Below are 22361 nucleotides of genomic sequence, written 5' to 3' on the forward strand. Positions count from 1 at the left end.
AAACAAACAATTCGCCTCGTATTATATTATTGTCATAATTTTGCCCATAAAAATTCAACCCATTGATTATCTTTTTTCTCAATTTTCTTTCGGAAACATAGTAAAGTATTTAAAAAAAAACTCATAAATTATGATCACTTACTGCTGCAAACCCATAAAATTTACTATGAAAGGAAATTTGGGAAAAAAAACGACGAATCCATAAAACTCTGCTATCTCGTATATTTTAAGATTTATATTTCAAGTAAAAAAACAAACAGAAATTAAAAAAAATAACAATAATATTTGATTAAAATATTAGAAAAGTAAAAAAAAAGTTGTGTTCCTATTATTTGGTAAATTGTAAAAAATCCAAAATGTTCAGCCGAAGATGTTGTAATTTGGAATTCCGGATGCTCAAAGGGTAAACAAATCTTAATATATAAAAGAGCTTAGTGTTAAGTGAAGCGGCTGAAGCTAGAAGCATGAAATTTTGACTGTGGTTTGTTGTTGGTTTATTGGCGTGAGATAAGGTTGGGTTTTTAGAAATTCGCTGATGGAAAGTTAGGCAGATGTACAAAAGTGTTTTTGGAAATTCGACCTATAAAGCCAATTTTTTGAAAATGGAATATTAAAAAATTGGCAATATTGCCCATATATTGATCAAATATGGCTAGGTTTGGGTATGTGCAGTCACTTATGTGGCTGCAGCACTCGGAGACCGTAAGGTCCATTGTGATCATCCATGAAAAGAAAAAGATATGGAGAGATCTGTGGGGAAAAAAAGGGGGGATAGAGAGATGAGAAGCTTACAAGGAAGTGTCGAATACTACTTGAGGACGGCCTCAGATTTGATGTAACAAGATTTGATGGCTTTAAGAGCCGCCTGACTATCCACAAAGAAAGTCAACGGTTCAACGATCTCTGCATCTAGACTTTTTATCAATTCCGCTGCCTTCCAAATAGCGAAGATTTGCTATCCAGCTTGTAGGTAGGCTCAAGGCCTAGCCTTTCATAGTAGACGCCAGCCCCTGTACATTCTCCCATCTTGGATCCGTCTGTATAGAAAGACAGACCGTCCAGAGGAGGGTTACTCCGATTCCAGTCGTTTCTACCCCCGTTTCGTTTCTCCTCCCAAGAATTTGCGAATATACGAAACAGCACGTTTGTAATGCTTCGCATCAGATACTTCTCGTGGATTTCCGACCTTTGAGCCGCTGTCCGTTGCTGGGGTTTCGATAGACTCCCCATCGTCGGACATAGCCTCTGTCGCAGCTTGGCTCTGAAGTTTATTGTCGGTAAGTGCCGACACAGGACCTGTTGGAGTCGGACTTGAAGTCGGTCGTTCAACAAGGTCCACTCCTCCTTCGTTAAGGGTCCCGTGTAGTTCGTCCCCTTCCAGAACTACAGTTGTGTCAGTCATGGACAGATTTCCATCAGTCTTGACTTGCTCGTTTTCCAATTGAATTGTCGGTTCGTCAACGTTATCCGGGTTTGAAATTGATGCGCTTGTAGCAGATACAGCTGCAGGTGCCAAGGCATCCACATCTAGAGCAGCCTGATCACAATCGCTTGATCTCGACGACACCTGGCTTGTGATATTAACTCCCTGCACCGTAACTTTATTCCTTTTATTCTTCTTAACCATCGTAGTTTATTAATTTAAGGGCACTACCCCGATCCATTTTGGTCCACGGGGGATCCAGAGATCCCCAAGGTTTCCACGAAGTGCAGAGAAGAGTTGACCTAGGACAGTTTCACCCTGCATATCATGGAGACCCCCTTCCCATCCGCCATCAGGGAAGACGCGCCTAGTAGGAGATTGCCAACTCCTAGCTATATTGAACACATATAGCTGGAATCTTAAAATTTTTAGTAAATACAAGTTGAGAAGTGGTAATTGGTTTTAGAAATTCGTACTTATGGTACTAAATTTGGAGTACAGGATTGCGGTAGCTTTAAAAAAACGTGCTTATGTGTACGAAAGGTACTAAATTTCGTACAAGTTGGATGTAGAGATGGAGTCTTGAAATTGGAAATTAAAATGACTGTTGGAGTATTGAATTGAGGTAGTTTAGGAAATTCGTACTTATGGTTGCGAGAAGTACTAAATGGTACTAAATTTAGTACAATTTGGATTTAGAGTCAACGGATAGACCTGAAACCCTAAAATTTTGAATTAAGATTACTGTTGAGGATTGAGTTATAGAGACAGCTTTGGAAATTAGTATTTATGTGTACGAAAAGTTCTGAACGGAGTGTAAAACTGAGATATGGATGCATAGTACATATCTGCACTATGTGGTACTATATTTGGTACAACTTGATTTTGTGTGAACGATAGAACTGTATTCCAGAATTTTGGAATTAAAATTGCGGTTGGAGTGTAGGATTGAAGTAGTTTAAAAAATTCGTAATTATGGGAACATAAAATACTAACTGAACGGATAGGGCGGAAATTTGGAATTAAAATTACTGTTGGAGAGTAGGATTGATTAGTACTTTCGGCCAAGAAAAGTGCTAAATGGTACAGTTTGAGACCCTGAAATTTGGAATTGATTTGCTATAAGGAGGCAATTTTGAAAATTCGTAATTATTTCTACTAAGTGGTACTAAATTTAATACAATTTAGATTTGAGTGAACGGATAGAGATGGAAAACTTAAATTTTTAATTAAAATTACAGAATTAAGCAAGTATTGGAATTTCGAACTTTTGGATACGAAAAGCTTTAAATTTTACTAAATATGGTACAATTTGTTTTGTGTGAACGGGCAGGTCGGGAATACTACAATTGGATTGAGACATGGTGCTAGTTTTGAACATTCGTAATTATAAGTACTAAATCGTACTAAATTTGCTACACTTTAGATATGAGTGAACGGATAGAGATAGAAAACATATATTTGAAATTAAAATTACTGTTACAGTACAGGACTGAGGTGGGTTTGGAAATTTGAACATATAAGTACTAAATGGTACTAAATATAGGTTTTTGGAAATGCTATCCGGAGGAGTACGAAAACTACTGAAACGTATTAAATATGGTACACACGAGAAGAGGTAAAATTCTGAAATATGGAATGTGGATCACTGACGGAGAGTTAAAACGAAGTACCAAAGCTTTTTGGTACTATCCAAAGGGTTTGGGTATTAAATTTAGTGAAATTAGAAGTACGATTGATATATAGAGGTAGCCTTGAAAATGTGTACGAAATTTCATTTGTACGGCCACAATTTCCAACTCTATCGATTCTCAGCAACAGTCCCCTGGCCACAATTCGGAGTACATTATTTTGAGTAGTTTGCAAGGATCTTCACTGTGTGGAAGTCCACGGAACTCAATGTAGGCTTCAAGTGATCAAGCGCCTTGGACAGATCTAAATCTGACATAATAGTCCGTTTAGGTGATCGTCCTTGTTGTGCTATATGTTTCCCTAAAACCATATTGGTGGGTAACAAGAACAAAATGCCGTTTCCGACACGGAAGCATTAATAGCGGATTTATCTGGGTTTAGAATTAAAATAATCCAGACAACATTCCAAGTATCGTCTGACCGACGATTTTGGTCAGATAAACCATCCCTATTGCTGCAAGCTTCCTTAACATAAACATGGAAATGCCGTCTGGATCAAGGGCTTTGGATGGCTTGGATTTTTAGATAATTGCTCTATATCTATGGATGTGAACGATAGGGGTTGGCAAGTCTCGTTTAAAATTCTTACACCTCCGTATAATTTCTCGCTTTTCTGGATGTTATTGAAGTTAAATGAATCTTGCATCTTATTCCACGCCGAAGTTACATCAATCATGGTTCATAGTCGATTGACTCTTAGCCATTTCAAGAGAAAACACTGCAACTAAAACAAACATATTTCTTTTTTATTTTTAAGAATTACTAAAAATTAACATTGATTTTAAATGCCTTTTCTTTCCTCTCAAGAAATTAAATATACATAAATTAAATGAAAATAAGTTACAGTAGTTCACACATTGATGTCATTGATTTGTGATTACAAAAATACATTATTAATAAATTCAGTTCTTTAAAGATGTGTACCAGTTGCCCAGCCATGCAAATAGATTGTGGTGAAATTCAATAGCTCGGCACCTTGACGAATTTCGGGAATTTGTTGCAGGTGATCAAACCAACGGGATAGATTCAAATAGTGTTCACGATCGATCGGTGATAGGGATTTCTGAAATTATAGGAAGAAAGAAAATAAATAAACAAATCGGATTAATACATTAGAATTTATAAGAAAAATACAAAAAATAAAACATTAAGTGGATTTTTTAAAGAGTATTTTTTAAATGGCCAACAAGGCGTGGATTTTTTTAAGAAACAATTTACAAAGGCCAACCAGTCGGGGATTTTTGAAAGAAAACCAAGAAGGCGTGGATTTTTATGGAATATTTATTTTTTTAAAGGGCCAACAAGGCCTGGATTTTTTAAAAATTATTTTTTTCAAAGGAACAAGGGCTGGATTTTTTAAAAAATATTTTTTCCCAAGGATCAACAAGGCGTGGGTATTTTAAAAATATTTTTTCAAAGGACCAACATGGCATGTTATTAACGGAATATTTTTCAAATGACCAACAAGGCGTGGAATTTTTTAAAGTTTTTTTTTCAAATATTTCTTTCAAAATTCAAACAAGGCGTGTTCTTAACGGAATATTTTTCAAATGACCAACACGGCGTGATTATTTTAAAGAATATTTTTTTCAAATGACCAAAAAACTTGGATTTCTTTAATATTTTTCAAAGGATCAACAAGGGTCAACATGGCGTGGATTTCTTAAAGAATATTTATCAAAGGGCCAACAAGGGTCAACAAGCCGTGGATTTCCTATCGAATATTTTTTCAAAGGGTCAAATAGATGTTCATTTTAAAAAGAATATTTTTTAACGGGTCAACAAGACAGAATATTTTTTTATTTTACAAAATATATTTTCATCATGGATTGGAGTCATAACTAATATTTTTAATGGTTACCACACATCATTCTATACCTAATTCATTACGCTGTGCTAAATTTCGTGCAAATCGATAGATATATAGGGACTTTGGTGCACTATTTACCTAAAATCTGACGAAAATATATATGGGAGCTATATCTAAATCTGAACCGATTTTCAGGCAATTTAACACACATCATTCAATACCTAATTCATTACGCTGTGCCAAATTTCGTGAAAATTGAGAGATATATAGGGACTTTAGTGCACCATTTACATTAAATCGGACGAAAATATATATGGGAGCTATATCTAAATCTAAACCGATTTTTCCCAATTTCAATAGGGTTCGTCCTTGGGCCAAGTAAGTGACCTATGCCAAATTTCATCCAAATCGGATAATAAATGCGACCTGTACTTTGTTCACAAAAATACATGGCCGGACAGACATGCGTAAATCGACTCAGAAAGTGATTCTAAGCATATTCTCAAAAGGAACCATGTGTCTATCTCGTTTCCTATTGCCTGTTACAAACATATGCACAAATACATAATACCATGTACCACAGTGTGGTGAAGGGTATAAAGAGTGTAAATTTGTTAAGAAATGAGCCGAGTACTTTTGACAAATATTTTTTTAGATCATACACTGGCTGTATGTGACGATCGTTCTCCCCATTCTTACATATGGTTGCCTTGTTTGATGGCTGGGGGTCAACAAAAATATGCTACTGACAAAATTTAATTTTATTACAGCGATCGACTTCAATCCTGATCACCGGAGCGCTAAGAAGTACACCACAGGCAACCTTGAATGTAATCTTGAATCCCCAACCACTGGACATTCTGATTAAATTCCAGGCGGCCAGGTGTGCTCTGAGGCTCCGAGAAACGGATGCCTGGAAATCGCTGAACTATGGTCACGCTAGTATCCTAAACATAACGCCAGGTTGTGACCTCTTGAGAGGAAATAGTCATGTTAGTGATAATGTTTCCTCTCACGGAGACTTTAATGACATCTAAGTAGAGTTTCCTAGTAGGGAATCCTGGACTAATGGCTCCTTATCTCTGCCAGGTCTGTCATTCTTTACGGACGGGTCAAAGATGGAGGAAGGCACTGGTGCAGGTGTTTACTGTAGGGAATTAGAAACATATAACTTATATAAACTTAACAATATTTGTAGCGTATTTCAAACAGAAATCCTTTCCATCACGAAAGCGGCCGAGATGGTAAAATCACTTACTGCCGACATTACGGAACCGGTGACTATATATGGCGATAGTCCCTTAACGCGGTCAAGTCGTGTACTATAAGCACAAAAGCAGTTCATGATTGCAAGTCCGCTCTGACTGATATACGACAGATAATTAACTTATGTTGGGTTAGAGGACATAGTGACGACAGATAATTAGCTTATGTTGGGTTCGAGGACATAGTGACATTGATGAGATAACCGACGAGCTTGCTCGAGGGGGTTCACAATCCAATCTTCCGATTGAAAGATCGGCGAAACCACCCATTGACTATTCTACTGCGAGGTATTCTCTCGCATAATAAGAGAGAGAGATCAAAATCATGGTGGGGATCATAACAGTCACTGCAAGATTAGATCTCTCACTTTGAAGTGGGATCCTGCGGAGAGGATTACTGTCGTCTATGTGAAGACGAAGAAGGCCTAGAAACAATTGAACAAAACCTCTGTAAATGTCCATCGCTGATTGGCAGAAGACATTAACAGTTTGGAAGATATGAAATTGATAATCTAGCCTTCTTCTCTAAAATAGACTCCAACCAGATCCTAGGCTTTCTCAAAAATCTGACATGGCTAAAATGATCATTTCACGGCTCTCCTTCTCTCACTATATTTTTCCTTGCTCTTCCACTCTCTCTTCTCTTTCTCTTTGCAGGTATAAAAAAGGATGATCACAATAGTCTCCGAGTGGACGGTTGTTACTAACAACCGTACATCCCTAACCTAACCTAAATCTGATCCCAATGAAAATTGCTTAATGTAAACCAAATTTGAAAAAACAACTATATTAGGAAAATTCGTTAAACTTTTGGCTACCAAAAATACAATCACTTCGGTACAAAAATGCCACCAACACATTGATAATTAATCTGATATCATCCTAAATTTAGACTTTCTCCTATGAGTATATAAAGCATGGCATATGTATATGGCTATACAGGGCAATTTTTAAATAGAAATATCGTTGTTGAATTGCGTGCACACGGATGTATGATCTTTTATGTGGATTTTTGGATTTCGGCAAGGAAAGTAATAAGGGACACACTGACAAACATTTGAAATAACCCGAGATCATGATTTAAACATGACATTAGTCCAAACTCACTATTTAATAATTTGAGATTCCTTTTGTTGCCAAGCACTTACTACTTTACATTATTGTATAATTTGAAAACTCTGAAATAATCCCTTTCCAATTATTACATAATATTCCAATGGATATCCATAGTGGTCGAGGTATGACTTAAACTAAATTCCTATGTTAGCATTTAGCCATTTTTAGTTGTTAGTTGATGATTTCAGTTGATGTCACTCTATCAGTAAGGACTAACACATTTCCTTACAACCTTTACACATCCTTTACACAAAATTTGTCATGTGTTTGCATGCAAACGAACCATAACTTCTATGAGTCTACGATGAATTGTTTTTGTTCTTCTATAAAATAAACTTAGAGTCCAAGAATTTTTAAAAAATATATAAATTAAAGTATTAAAAGATTATATCCCATTTACTTACCATTAAATCATAGATGGCATAGAATACCGCCAAATCAGCCAGCGTTAATGAATATCCAACCAAATACGATTTACTTAAAAACAATTTGTTAAAATCTCGCAACATTTGCAGCGAACAGTGTCTATCTTTAGAACCAGGTGCCACATAGAGGACAGCGTATTCAATCCATTGGTAGACTTGAACTTCAATTTCCCGAGAACTGCAACTGTTTTTGGCTATGTCCGATTGTGATTCTTTAACAAAATTGCTAAGAATTGTGGCAAATCCAGAGACGGATTTATTATTGAGTATGCGTGTCACGACCTTCGATTGGCGAAGAAGAAAATAGAAAAGACGTAGACATCATCACATGAATTGCGTTAAAGAAAGGTCAAGGTAAAATTAATTAAGGATATGTGATAATATCGAAATAAATTCTACTAACCTGCTCATCATTTAATTGGATTTTGCCACTGGGTACTTTCAGACATTTGGCAATTTTATTAACTGTCTCAACTTCACACATTTTTTCGGGGAATTTTGTAGGATCTTCTTTGCTATTGGCTATGGCAAGGCAATTGTATTATTTTTAGAGTTGGGTAGTTCCGGAACGAACTAGTTCATTGGAACTATTCCGAGAAAGGAACGAACGGAACTAGTTCCAGTTCTTTAATTTAATTAATATAATTCCTTTCTCTGATCCAGTTCCTTTTTTGAACTATTTGAAGCAAAGGAACTATAAAGACAAATAAATGTCAAAAATGTTGTTGAGTGTTGAAACTATAAAAAACAAAATTATAAATGAAAAGGAAAAACTACTTTTGGAGCATAGGAACTATAAAGAGCAAAGGAACTATATATGGAGCAAAGGAACTAAATATGCAAAAACGAAAAAAAAAAAAATAATAAAAGAGAGAGAGAGAGATTCAAAAGAACAGTGGGAAGCCTCCAAGACTCCAGCCTTCATAAAATTCGCTTGTTAATCGTCGTTCTGCCAAGATTCAAGCGACGTCGTACGCAAACCTTCGCCAACAAATGGTCTGTTCCAGTACTTTTTATACCCTCCACCATAGTATGGAGGGTATATTAATTTTGTCATTCCGTTTGTAACTCATCGAAATATGCATTTCCGATATATTTTTGATTTTAAAACGATCTAACCATGTCTGTCCGTCTGTTGTAATCACGCTATCTTCTGAAGGAATTGAGATAGGGTGCTGAAATTTTGCATAGGGTTGTCTTTTGTCTGCAGGCAGGTCAAGTTCGAAGATGGGATATATCGGTCCACGTTTAGGCATAGCTCCCATATAAGGGTACCCCCCAATTTTCGGTATTTTGGGGTTCTTGAGCGCGTTTTTCAAGCGAATTTGTAGAAAATTTATCCACAAAAAATTATAAATCCACTTTTTCTTGTAGCCCCCATATAACGGTACCTCCTAATTTTCAGTATTTTTTGGGTTTTTATGGTATTTTTCACCGAATTGGCTGTAATTTAGTATTTTGAGTTCTTAGCAGGTACCAAATCTCTCCACAAAAAAATTTAAATATAGGTCAATTTTTTCGGATATCCCCCATATAAGGGTACCCCCAATTTCGGTATTTTGGGGTTCTTGAGCGCGCTTTTCAACCGAATTCGCTGCAATTTTGTACATTGGGTTCATATTGCGTACCAAATATCTCTACTAAAAATTATAAATATCGGCCCACTTTTTCTGGTAGCCCCCATATAAGGGCACCCCAAATTTTCGGTATTTTGAGGTTCTTAAGCGCGATTTTCAACCGAATTCGCTGCAATTTTGTACATTGGGTTCATATTGGGTACCAAATATCTATATTTAAAATTATAAATATCGGTCCACTTTTTCATTTCAAATACCTGTCAGTATACCTGTGATGGAGGGTATCCAAAGTTCGGACCGGCCGAACTTAACGCTTTTTCACTTGTTTAATAGTAAAGCTAGTAAAAGGGAAACATTTCAACTCTCAGAGTACAAAATAATTTGAAAAGTTCGGGAACGCAAATCTAGTAAATATGCCAAAATTAGATGGCAATACTTCAAAATCAACATAACAAAAAGTTTACAAAGAGAAAGCCATTTTGTTTTGTGCTCTCTTAAATTTGATTCAATGCTTTACCTGTTTTATGGGTTCAGGAACGGTTTTCGAGTAAAAAGTAAAAAGTTGCAAAACTTGTAAAATTAGTAGATTCTTTTAGGTTTTGGAACGGAGCTAAAATAAAAACGACGACTGAAAAAATTGAAAAACGTTCCACCTGCTAACGAATGGGAGGAGAAGACAAAATGGCCGATAAAGATGAACTCAAAATGGTATAACCGAAAGTTTACGAATGAGGTGGGATAGAGACTAAATGGAAACCGTGTTGTTTACGAATGAGGTTTAGGCAAATTATGATTAGGGATAAGTAAATCGACTTTCGATTAATCGACTTTTTGTATTGAAAAGTCTAATGCCATGTACAGACGAGCGTTGTTCCCTCTCTCATTCGTGGTTCGACTCTTAATTATGAAGTAATTACATAGTTCAAAGGAACTACATTAAGGAACTAGTTCCTTTTTAAAAAAGAAACGAGAATGATCGATCCGCTATGGCAGGGTTCTATAAGTCCTATTTTGACTAATTTGCAGTGTTGCAAATTCGATATGGTAAAACAACATAGTTGGCAACGCCGTACTAAAGGAAACATGCGAGGAATCTGTAATTCGTTATGAATTTTGTAAAGCAATTATTTCTATTTATTTTGAAAGCAAGCTAATTTTTATTGATGTAAGTTGGTCTGCGTGCCATGGAAGAGATGGCATATTCGGTTTTAGAAAACTTTATTGCTTTGGCGGGGTGAATTACATGTTTTGGCCCAGTTATCATTTTTAGTGCATTAAAAGTATTTTTGCACGACGACATAACATCTTCGTAGTATTCCTTCAGCGAGAGATTATTTTTAATATTTAGTTTTGTCATTCCGTTTGTAACTTATCGAAATATTCATTTCCGACCCTATAATGTATATATGTATTCTTGATCAGGGTGAAATTCTAAGACGATCTGGCCATATCCATCCGTCTGTTGTTCGAAGATGGAATATATCGGTCCACGTTTAGGCATAGCTCCCATATAAGGGTACCCCCAAATTTTCGGTATTTTGGGGTTCTTGAGCACGTTTTTTAACCGAATTCACTGAAATTTGCTACATTGGGTTCTTATTGGATACCAAATTTCTCCACAAAAAATTATTAATATAGGTCCACTTTTTCTGGTAACTGCCATATAACGGTACCCTCTAATTTTCAGAGTTTTGGGGGTTTTGGTCATATTTTTCCACCAAATTGACTGTAATGTAGTATTTATTATTTAGTATCGTTTCTATGTGGTTGTTGTATTTTCGATAACATATAACGCGACGGATGGCTCAACGCGAGCATTCTGCTTAGCCCTTAACTGTACGGCAATTCGTACACGATGTAATAGCCTCAAGAAACATACACATAGAAATGGTTTTTCTGCAATGACACTTTTTATATTCAACCAGCAGCTCCGAAATAAAATCATGTGTACCTCATATCGACACAGTCGGTCCACATTTTTGGGTTTTGCGATTTTAGGACAAATCTCCATTAAAAATTGCTGAAATTTGTATTTGGTATACATTATAGTTTACAAAAACAATTGTTGGTATAGGTATACTTGTTGGTATGTTCCCCATATTTTCTTTTCAAGTAACTGTCAGTATACCTATTGTTGAGGGTATCCAAAGTTCGGCATGGTCGAACTTAATCCCCTTTTCTCTTGTTTCTAGGTTTAACTTTATAATAAGGGTACAAAAGAAGAGGCTTTCCGCTGTAGCATTTGATTAGCACTTTCGTAATCAAGCAGCTTTGACACGCAGTAAGAAGTCGCCCGCATACTGAAATATCTGTGTATTATCATCAGACAGTCCGTGGAGTCCTAAAGTGTTGGGCTTAAATAACTTCCCTGAAGAATTCCATTCCATTATTACTTTATTACTTAGTAAAATGTCCTATATGTAGTGATTTTTTACAACCTTAGTCAACACTATCCTTCTCCGAATTTCAAAACTGATGTCATTAGTTTTATTTATAGCGGTACCGAGTTTATCAACTTCGTCTTCCCACTGCTTACTGCCAAACACACTTTGGCAGACATCTTCTCATTTTCTTTAAAGATGACTGTTGCCGCTTGCAATGTTCGACGCATTCGATGTCGTCGACGAGTAACATGTGTTGTTTGTTGTACAGAGTGCAATTTTTGTTCACCTTTACCTCTAGTATGACGTTTTCCAGCAGGATGTTAAACAAGTCACACAGAGGCTTGTCTGAACTCTCTTGTGATATTGAAGGGTTCCGAGAGGTCCTTTTCGATTTAAACTGCTGATCTCTTGTCAGTTAAAGTTATCCTGCACATCAGTATTAAATTTGCTGGAATGCCGAACGCAGACATGGCTTTAACACCTATGAACGGATAGTGCTGTCGAACGTCGACGAATAGGTGAAATGTGCCGATTTGTTTTTCGTGGGTCTTTTCCAGGATTTGGCGCAGAGTGAAAATCAGGTCAATGGTTGATTTCCCATTGGTATGGTCCAATAATGTTTTTCTCTTTGTAACCGACCTTATTTGGACCTTATGGAAACTGTTCTGTTATTGGAAACGCAGCGTTACTTTTTTGCCAGTTTAGTTTATTTTTACAATTTGTTCTTTATTTTATTTATTTATACGTCGTATTATTTCCTGACATAAGGATTGCAACATATACATTTGAAATGGGAAAGTTATTTAAACTAAATACAAATATAACCACAATTTGAAAAAGTACATAGCAGTATTCATAGTTGGCAACGCTAATAACAATTAGATAAATATACCGTTGCCATTCGCTGAATTTGCCGCCGTCAATCTTGACTGCCGTTTGATGCCGTCGACATATACAAAAGCTGAGAGTTATGTGAAAGTAATTCTGTCCGTTAATGATATAAATAACAAATAAACACATATTTTGAATACTATAAGTATTTGTAAAATTAAATAAATAAAAGGTCTTAAAATAAAAAATTTTAGAAACTGAAAAAAATTTTCTCTTCTAATAAACTGTATGTATTGTTGTGTGTGTTTTTTGTTGTTGTGTGATTTTTAAATATTTTAAGCAATGCTTGGCTTTGCCGAATTAAACGTTTTTGTTAATGCTTCATATGTTATATCGTATTGTACCAAGAATATGAATAGTGTTGAGATTGAAATCAATAGCTGAAAGAAATTGCGGAAAACAAGGGATTATTTATAATTTCAATCAAACAATTTTTCCAGATGTCTACTCACCGAAGTAACGAAATTTAAATTTAACGCCAACATTCCACAAATAACATTGCTGCGAGTATCGGACATTAATTGAAGTATGAAATGACGAAACTGTAAATAAAAAAAATAAAAATAAGAAGAATGGAATTATATATTGAAATCTGTCGCTTGAACTAAGGTGATCAAATAACTGAGAATTCAACGTTAAAGACAAGCGACGAAAACAAAGCAGTCAAGGCCTACGTGATAGTCATTAAGAACTCAAGACGAAGACGTCATCTTCACTAATGATGAAGTATTCGGTACAGTAGCTCTGGAGTACGTTGTGTGACTACTAACTATGACTAACTACCTCTAAATTGCAGCCCTTCAACATCGATTTAGTAAAGAATCGAACAACCTCAAAAAGAATCGATTGCTAGGGCAGACAAAACAGTTTCCACAAAAAGCCGTAGACGGAGATGAAAGACAACTGCCTAGACCCTCGGAAAAACCTGTACACCGTGCGACCGCTGTACAGAACAGGTGCAATTTTCGTTTTGGCCCAAGAAGTACAAAACCAATATTATTGCCTTACAGGAAATGCGATGGAAAGGGACTGGCGCAAGTAAATCAGATGATTACGCCCTGTATAGCTGCCATGAGACGAGAGGTGAATTTGGTTGCCGATTTATTGTTAACAGGAGAATAAAAAACCTCGTCTCCAGATTCACTCCAGTAGATGAGCGAATTGCTATAATTCGTATAAAAGCGAAGTTTTTTTTCCTCAGTCTTATTTGCGCCCATGACCCATGACCAAAGACATATTTTACGAGCACCTATAAACTGCATATGACCGATGCCTTGGCCATGGAAAAAAAATTCTGCTAGGAGATTTTAATGCATAAATTGGAAGGGAAAATATTTTTGGTCCCACCGTCGGAAAATTTAGCATCCATTAAGAAACATCCAACAACGGCATGGGGTTGATTGACTTCGCGGCAGCAATAAACATGGTAGTTAGCAGCTTGATCATGTTGTGATAGACGGAAGGCATTCATCCAGTGTTTTAGAATATCGATTCGGACCACTACCTTGTAGCAGCTAAGGTTCGCAAAGGTGCGATCTAACACCACACGGAAATGTAGCAGCAAAGGTGCTGCTACCCACTTGTTAGTGGAATACTATCCTTATCCCGATAAAAATAGAAGCACAATGGTCAAGAATTGCCTACCCCCTACAAACTGCAGCAAAAAAACACTTGGGTGCCAAAAACCACCATCAAGAAAACCGTGGTACGATCAGGAGTTTCGTAATGCTACTGAGTTGAAAACGCAGCACCTGCAAAAAGTAGCAACACGTATTTTCGGAAAAAAAAGAAAGAACAAGAAAAACATGAGCGGTAGCAAATCGAGATGTGCAGGAGTCAGAATGAAGTCTGGAAATTTTACCAACGAGTAAAAAACCAAACCGAAGGCTTTGGTGCAGGCACAGATGAATATGGAAACCTGGTGATATATACAGATAGCTGTGTTGAGGATCTGGAAGCATTTTGCAAAATCTTCTGGTATCTGATGGCGGTAAAGAAGATACCCCAGAACCAATAAGAGATAATAGAGTGTATACCACCTTACCAAGATGAGGCCAGAGTAGCAATTAATCGGCTGAAGAACAATAAAAGAAACAGCAGATGCCGATGGATTACCTGATCACGAAAAACATATTCAAAGCCGATGAAGGTAAGATGCTGGTTGTAAAGCGTACACATTATAAAAATTTTGTTTAATAAAAATGTCTTAATAAAAATTATCCAAAATAGCCGCCCTTCGGCCGGGGATTTAAGACTTTCTCATATGGACAGCGGATTCGGCTACGCTATTAGTACAATTTGGCTAACGTATCAAATTTGGAAATCATTCTATGGACCACGCGATTAAAATTTCCTTTATATGATTGGAGCCGGCAGCGGGGATCCTGTGCCCCGTGGACAGATGAAAAAAGAGAAATTTTCTTTTAAATATGTGCCAACTATAGAGGAATTAGTCTCCTTCACATCGCGTATAAAGTGCTATCGCCAATTGTGAATGACATTACCAATGCGGCTTCAGACATTGCAAATCTAATATATTCCAGATTTTCACACTGCGCCAAATCCTGGAAAAGACTCACGAAAAACATATCCACACAGTTCACCTATTCGCCGACTATAAAACCGCATTCGGCAGTCCGATTCGCTCAGAGGAGCTTTAAGCCATGTCTGCAAAATTAATACAGGATAAATTTAACTAGCACAAGGTCAGCATTTAAAGTCGGAAATGACCTCTCGGAGCATAATGGGTCGAACATTGCGAGCGGTAACAGCCACCTTTGCAAGGAATTGTGAAGTAGTCTACCAAAGTAGGACTGATAGTAAATAGCGAGATGTCCAAGCACAAGACGTCCAGCAGATTCTGGCCAACTGTGGAACTTCAAAACTAAAGCTTTGAAGTAGTCAACGATTTAATATACCTCGGTACCGCCATAAATAAAACTAATGACATCAGTTTTGAAATTCGGGGAAGATGCTACTATGGTCTGAGTAAGCCATTTCAGAACAACGCCAAACTGACACTCTACAAGACGCTGATACTACCCCTATGAATCTGAAGCACGGATACATGCGCAAGCCGATGAGACAGCTCTTGGAGTGTTTGAGAGAAAAATTCTCCGAAAGATCTATGGGCCGATGATATGGTGAATATCACCGCCGAATGAACTATGAGTTATACCATCTTTTCTCGGACATCGACATAGTCATAAGTATCGAGCTGCAGTGACTACGGTGTTGTGAGAATTGATGAGGATGTTCCAGCACAAAAGCGAGCCAACTTATGGTTCACGCAGAAGGAGAATTTTTTAAATTTGAAAAAAACTGCTCAGTAGACCGACGCGACTGCAAATCTTTTTTAAGCTCGGCTTATGGAACAAATGTTGTTTTTTCGAGCCACCTATCATTTTTGTCTATGGTACTCTATGGAGTCGATTGTTTTCTCGGGATTTACTAAAAATATTTTTCCTAAGGTACTCTAAGGCGTGGATTTATTAAAAATATGTCTTACCGTTGGTTCCAAAGCTGCATTACCATATTGATAGGTACTCAGCAAATATGAGGCCTTAGTTTTCTGAAATTAATATCGAAAATTCAAATTAAGAATTAATTTCGAAAACAAAACACACATTTCCAATACTCACCCTACTTTGTATCTCTTCATTGTAGTACAAAATCAATGACATTTTTCCGATATGCATACAAGTCCATACCACCGAATATAGGGTCCATGCCAAATTCGAATTTTCCCAATTACTTAAATATTTGTAAAGAAGAAAAATGTTGATGCTAATATTGATAAATGAGCCCACATAGACCAGGATAATGGAATAGCAAAAATAATCATTCACATCTCGGGTAAATTCTTCCAATTTCGCATAGAGGGAGCGTATGAAATGTAAATCCCGACGAAAATCCAAATGATTTTTAGAGTTGTGAGACTTCTGTAGCAACTGATTTAGTAAATAGTATAACCAATCGGAACGTTCTGCTGTGAGGTATAGCAAGGCATAATACTGCACCAATGAGATGTGTATAATAATATTTGGTATCAGATACACGGTACTGGTCCTTAAGAAATTTAACCAGATGCCAAAGCTATAGAAGTAGCCCACAATCAGGGTGGTCATCAAGTGGGTGGCAATCAGTAGCAAATGCATACGTATGAACCCCTGTAATCCTTTCACGTATGACACATGAATTTTATGCCTCCACAAAATACGATCAAAATCGAGCATGAAATTATTAAATTTCCAATAGACATCACGTCTTCTAAATATGCGCAAAAGTATTTCCATCAAGTGTATTAAATAGACTAGATATTCACTGAAATACAGAGGTTTCTGTATTGTCGGCAATTCTATGTTCGACGAGGTATATTCATCGTAGACACACACAACCAAACCGCAATACATCCCAGCACACCACAGGAAATGCAAATAGTAGAGGAAGCGATCTTTGTTGGTTTCAATTAATTTTCGGGGTTTCTCCACCCCGACGGGGGCGCAGATAAAAAATTGTGATATCACCATGAGGTATTCCATTGTGCGATAGAGTTGTTTCTCCAAATATTGACGTTTCAAATCATCATTCTCATAATCGGCGAGGGTGCTATTAAATTTTTTCGCCTCACTTTGGAATTTGCTGCCATAGGAATACATTTTAAAATCTCTATTAATTTTATTGGACATATATTTGTTGTAATTTTGAGGATTTGAAAATGTACGCCTCCTTTATTCTCCGTCGATTGTTGAGGTTTTGATGGTTCGTTGATACGCTTTTGTCTATCATAGTTTGGAATTATTTCAATGCCATGGTGTTAACTGTCTACATGTGTGTGAGTGTGTGTGTGTGTGTGAGAGTGATAAATGTTTTTATAATTGGTCAGTTTGTAATTAATTATACTTAACGACGAGAGTAGTCAGCTGAGGTGTTATTGCTATTATATTTAACAGGTGGAACAGGTTATATAGCTTGTTGACATGTGAAAGGTTTTGCTTGTTAGAAGAAGTCTGATGGTGGGTGTTCCCTAACACCCTTTAATTTGTTCCTAAATTGAAAACATTTATGATGTTATATTTAATAAGAGAAGAATATATTGGAGAATTGGATTTCCTACTAGTGGAAACAAGAAGATTTTTTTGGAAAAATATATATTCAGATTTATATATAGCTTCCATAAAAACGCTACTTTAAAACGCTATATATGTATGTAAGAATAAATCCTAAATCACTATATAGAAAGGTTGAAATGGCGCACAGCGTCACGACCGCGGCCAAAAATGGACAAAACCAAGTACCACGGAGGACAAATTTTTTGATGAGGATTGATAGAAAACACTCCAATTAGAATAAATATGAAATTTTATATCGATATGTCGAGTAGTTTTGTCTCTACAAAGATTCAAATCTGATAATTATTTATAAACTGATTTTTTTACCATATTTTCGAAAAATGGGTGTGTTTTTCGGATGCTCAAATATTTGAATATTCAAATTAAGGGTTATTATAAAAGTGTTTATTTTGGTTGCTGTAAATATTAAAAAATAGGATTCGCTTTAGTTTGTATGTATATAGATATCATATGGTGTATACAGTCGTCCACACTTGTAGTACTTAGTTCATCAAATTTTTAAAACAAATTTTGAAATTAGTGGAGCAGAAAAAAAGTTTAGCTCTAATTATACCCTTCACCACACTGTGGTACAGGGTATTATGTCTTTGTGCATATGTTTGTAACAGGCAAAAGGAATCGAGATAGACCCATAGTTACTTTTGAGAATATGCATAGAATCACTTTCTGAGTCGATTTACGCATGTCCGTCCGTCCGTCCATGTATTTTTGTGAACAAAGTACAGGTCGCATTTATGATCCGATTTGGATGAAATTTGGCCCAGGGACGAACCCTATTGAAATTGAGAAAAATCGGTTCAGATTTAGATATAGCTCCCATATATATTTTCGTCCGATTTAAGGTAAATGGTGCACCAAAGTCCCTATATATCGTTCGATTTGCACGAAATTTGGCACAGCGTAATGAATTAAGCCTAGAATAATGTCTGCCAAGTTTCGTAAAAATCGGTCCAGATTTAGATATAGCTCCCATATATAGTTTCGTCCGATTTTATGTAAGTGATGCACCAAAGTCCCTATATATATTTCGATTTGCACGAAATTTGGCATAACGTACTTAATAGAGCCTAGAGTGCTTTATGCCAAGTTTCCTGGAATGATGTGTGCTGAGTTTCGTGAAAATCGGTTCAGATTAAGATATATATACATATATATTTCCGTCAGATTTAATGTAAATAATGTACCAAAGTTCTAATATTGCATAGATCGATTGATTTTAAGTAATTGACACACCAAAGAACCAATATATGATTGAAAGAACAAAACGTACTGAAATTAGTATAACCCAACCTGTGAAAAGTTTCGTTGAAATTGGTTCAAATTTTTATATAGATTCCACATATATTTTCATCTAAGGTAATTGGCGCTTTTAAGACCCTATATATCTTTGCACGAAATTTGGCATAGCGTGCTGAATTGCGTCTATAATAATGTGTGCAAAGTTTCATGAAAATCGGTTCAGATGTATATAAAGCTCCCATATATATATATATATATATAGTCGCCCGATTTTAGGTAAATGGTGCACCAAAGTCTTTGAAAATCATTCCATTTGCACGAAATTTGTCATAGCGTACTGAATTAAGTTTAGAATGACGTGAGCTAAATTCCGTGAAAATCGGTTCAGATTTAAATGTAGCTCCCATATATATTTTCATCCGGTTTTATGTAATTGGTGCATCGATAGGATACATCTTAGGATACATCTGTTGAATATACCCAAAGTGGTGAAGGGTATCATATAGTCGGTCCAGTCCGACTTTACTACTTTCCTTACTGTTTTTTTATTTAAGTGGTGTGTTATATAAGGAATAAAAAAATTAGCTGCGGAATCCAGCGGTCCTAAGAGTTATTTAACTTTTTTGGTGACCACCTTATGAAAAAATATGGCATATTCATGAAATGGTTAGAAGCGAATGATCAAATATGTTATGTATACAATTAAATAAATTATTGAGGGTCAAATAGAAAGGAGAATATGGATTCAGAACATAGTAATCGTACAATATTTTACATAAAATATGCAATTAAGTAGTAAAAACGTTATTCGAAGCGGATATATGGGAGAATTGGTTTTAAAATATACCTTTGAAATAAATTTTCAGTCAGTTTGAAGAGTATTCTTATTTATCAGATCATTTGAGACATAATACTATAATCTAAATTTAGAGGTCGCACATGAATTACCTTTGTGGAAAGTTCATACAGAAAAATATTAATTCATGGCATGGGATATGCAAAGTGCAGTACAATACCTTTTGAGCGACTTTCACAAGGTGCTAACAAGTCATGCCAACAAATAATTAGTAGCAGCCCGAAATTTTGTTAAAGCCGATTTAAATAAGGATTTTATTTAGAATTTTATATTTCAATCCGACCTTGTAATATCCTTAAACAGCCATAAAGTAAAGGCCCGAGATTATAACGTGGATGGTACTAAATCGTCCAAAAAGCGGATTTTTCAAGACCCTTTGTATATGAGATATATCAAATCTTGGTACAATCTACCCAGTTTTTGGTCCGTTTCTTTATAGGCATAAATAAATGTAAATTGCCAATTTTCATTGAATTTGGTTGAATATTAAAGATTATATAGCCCAAAATAGTAAAATTTTCAAGACCCTTTGTATGGGAGGTATATGTAATCTTGGTCCGATTTACCCAGTTTTTGGCCAGTTGCTTTAGAGGCTTAATTAGATGTAAATTACAAATTTTCATTGAACTTGTTTGAATATTAAAGATTTTATAAGCCAAAAAGGGTGACATTCTCAAGACCCATTATATGGGAGGTATACCAAATTTTGGTCCGATCTATCCAATTTTTTGTTAGTTGCTCTTTAGGCCAATAATAGTGTGTCGTTAAAACATTAGTGTGGCGTTAAACATTACATATAATTGGTCGAAGCCGAGGGACCTTCACGTGAAGCCGAAACCAGGAAGACAAAAATAGGTCAGTATTCCAAAACAAAGTGATAGCCATATCAAATACAGTCATCCTAATTAGAAAACTCAAATGGAAAGAACACTTACAGGAACGGGTCGGCAAATGCAAGGGTCAAATTATGAGTTTCGATATCGATACATTTTTATTGTACAATAAATTTCGATAGATCATGATTTCGATATCGAGGGATTTTAATTGGACAATAAATTTCGATACGATCATGTCCATGATGCAATAAGAAGGTGATGTATCAAAATAAAAACCTTTGTTTTTGTCTCGACCATATGTCAAATTTTTCCAAATAATATTTCACATGGTTGGCAAGAATGCACATCGAATTCAAGTAGAAGTTATGCTCTTTGACAGTTAATCGAGACATCAGCTGCGCTAAATGGAGTACCTATTTATTGTGCCATGGATGATACCTACTGTATGACACCGTCCGATCGGAATTGGTGAAGAAAAGTTATAGATTTTTATTCGAGAACAACATATTTTGTTGTTGAAGTTTGCTTATAATTATATAAAAACAAAGAGAAACTCATCGACCAATATAAATCTTTAAAAATTCTGAATTAAATTGTGTAAACATATTTATTCTCTGCAACAGTTTTTGTTGCATCTACCTTTTATATATGCCTTGTGTGCAGCCAAATATATAATTTATTCCGCGTTCGTGTAGAAAATAAATTTTAAAATAAAATGAATCCTTTATTATATTTATTGTCCTCTTCTGATACAACAAAAAACAAATTCGCGCACATAGTGATATTTTATCGTTGCCAGAAGCTGCGTATGATTTTTCAAATAAGTGTGTTGTGCATCAATATAATAATTTCTCATTAAAGATCCCGACAAAGGCGTTTATTTACGTACTTTCAAAATTGCATATTGATTCAGACCGAATACCTGAAATAAGAGTGGGCACATCATGTGAGACTATGATACTGGATAGAGAATCATGGGGTAGCGTAACACTAGTCGCAACTGGAACTTTTTATTAAAGAATCGCGAACCGAAATTTCACTTCGCCTTCCAGATCACAATACCGCTCTACAGGAGGAGGTTCAAGCTATAATAGACTGTCTAAAGTGGTTAATTTTAAACTCTGGCAAGGAAACAATAAACATAATGTCGGATAGTAAATAATAGTAAAAACAAAAAGTTCCAAAACTGTAAATTGTTAAAACCTTTGTGGGTACCGAGTCACACAGGAGTAATATGAAATGAGATAGCCAGTCTATTCGCTAGTGGTGCTACTGTCCTACCCCACAATACACGTGAATAATGTCAAACCTTTTAACGCAGCACATCTAGATATCTGGTCATGGACGGGAGAAATCCAATAAATTCATTGCAATAACGAGGGCACAAAAATTATGGGAAGATCCAAATGAAGATAAGACTAAGCAGATCCTCACGCTTAACAAAAAATAAATCAGTAGGCCGAAAGGTATTTTCTTAGGAGATTTCAGCCTCCAGGCACATTTATACAAGATTGGGTGAAAGGGAATTGACAGGAGTAGAGTTTGTGGGGAAGACAACGAAACGCTGGAACATTTCCCATGCCACTACCCAACTTTTGCACTGGTTTAAGTGTACATCCCACAATTTGCAATCTTTGCGGTCTACAAGTTATATTCCACATATAACCTGTAGACCAAAACTTACTACGGGCGTGTACGAAGAAGTTATGGTGAAT

The 22361-nt window shown here is 36.0% G+C and overlaps 2 protein-coding genes across 2 annotated transcripts; both read right to left on the reverse strand.

Moving 5' to 3' along the window:
• Nucleotides 1-4012: 4012 nt before the first annotated feature.
• On the reverse strand, nt 4013-8232 carry LOC133323585 (eukaryotic translation elongation factor 1 epsilon-1). Its single transcript, XM_061532499.1, has 3 exons — nt 8135-8232; nt 7711-8013; nt 4013-4178 (listed from the first exon to the last, which is right to left on the reverse strand). Exons 1-3 carry the CDS (start codon nt 8213-8215, stop codon nt 4026-4028), a joined length of 537 nt encoding a protein of 178 aa, XP_061388483.1. The 5' UTR covers nt 8216-8232; the 3' UTR covers nt 4013-4025.
• A 4626-nt stretch (nt 8233-12858) lies between these two features.
• LOC133323589 (putative gustatory receptor 59f) lies at nt 12859-17241 on the reverse strand. The gene is made up of 4 exons (XM_061532504.1): nt 16225-17241; nt 16092-16154; nt 13036-13125; nt 12859-12963 (listed from the first exon to the last, which is right to left on the reverse strand). Exons 1-4 carry the CDS (start codon nt 17239-17241, stop codon nt 12859-12861), a joined length of 1275 nt encoding a protein of 424 aa, XP_061388488.1.
• Between the last annotated feature and the right edge of the window lie 5120 nt (nt 17242-22361).

The sequence above is a fragment of the Musca vetustissima genome, unplaced genomic scaffold (assembly GCF_032173495.1).
Source record: "Musca vetustissima isolate MV318-11 ecotype Yass unplaced genomic scaffold, APGP_CSIRO_Mvet_v1 utg755, whole genome shotgun sequence".
NCBI lineage: Eukaryota > Metazoa > Arthropoda > Insecta > Diptera > Muscidae > Musca > Musca vetustissima.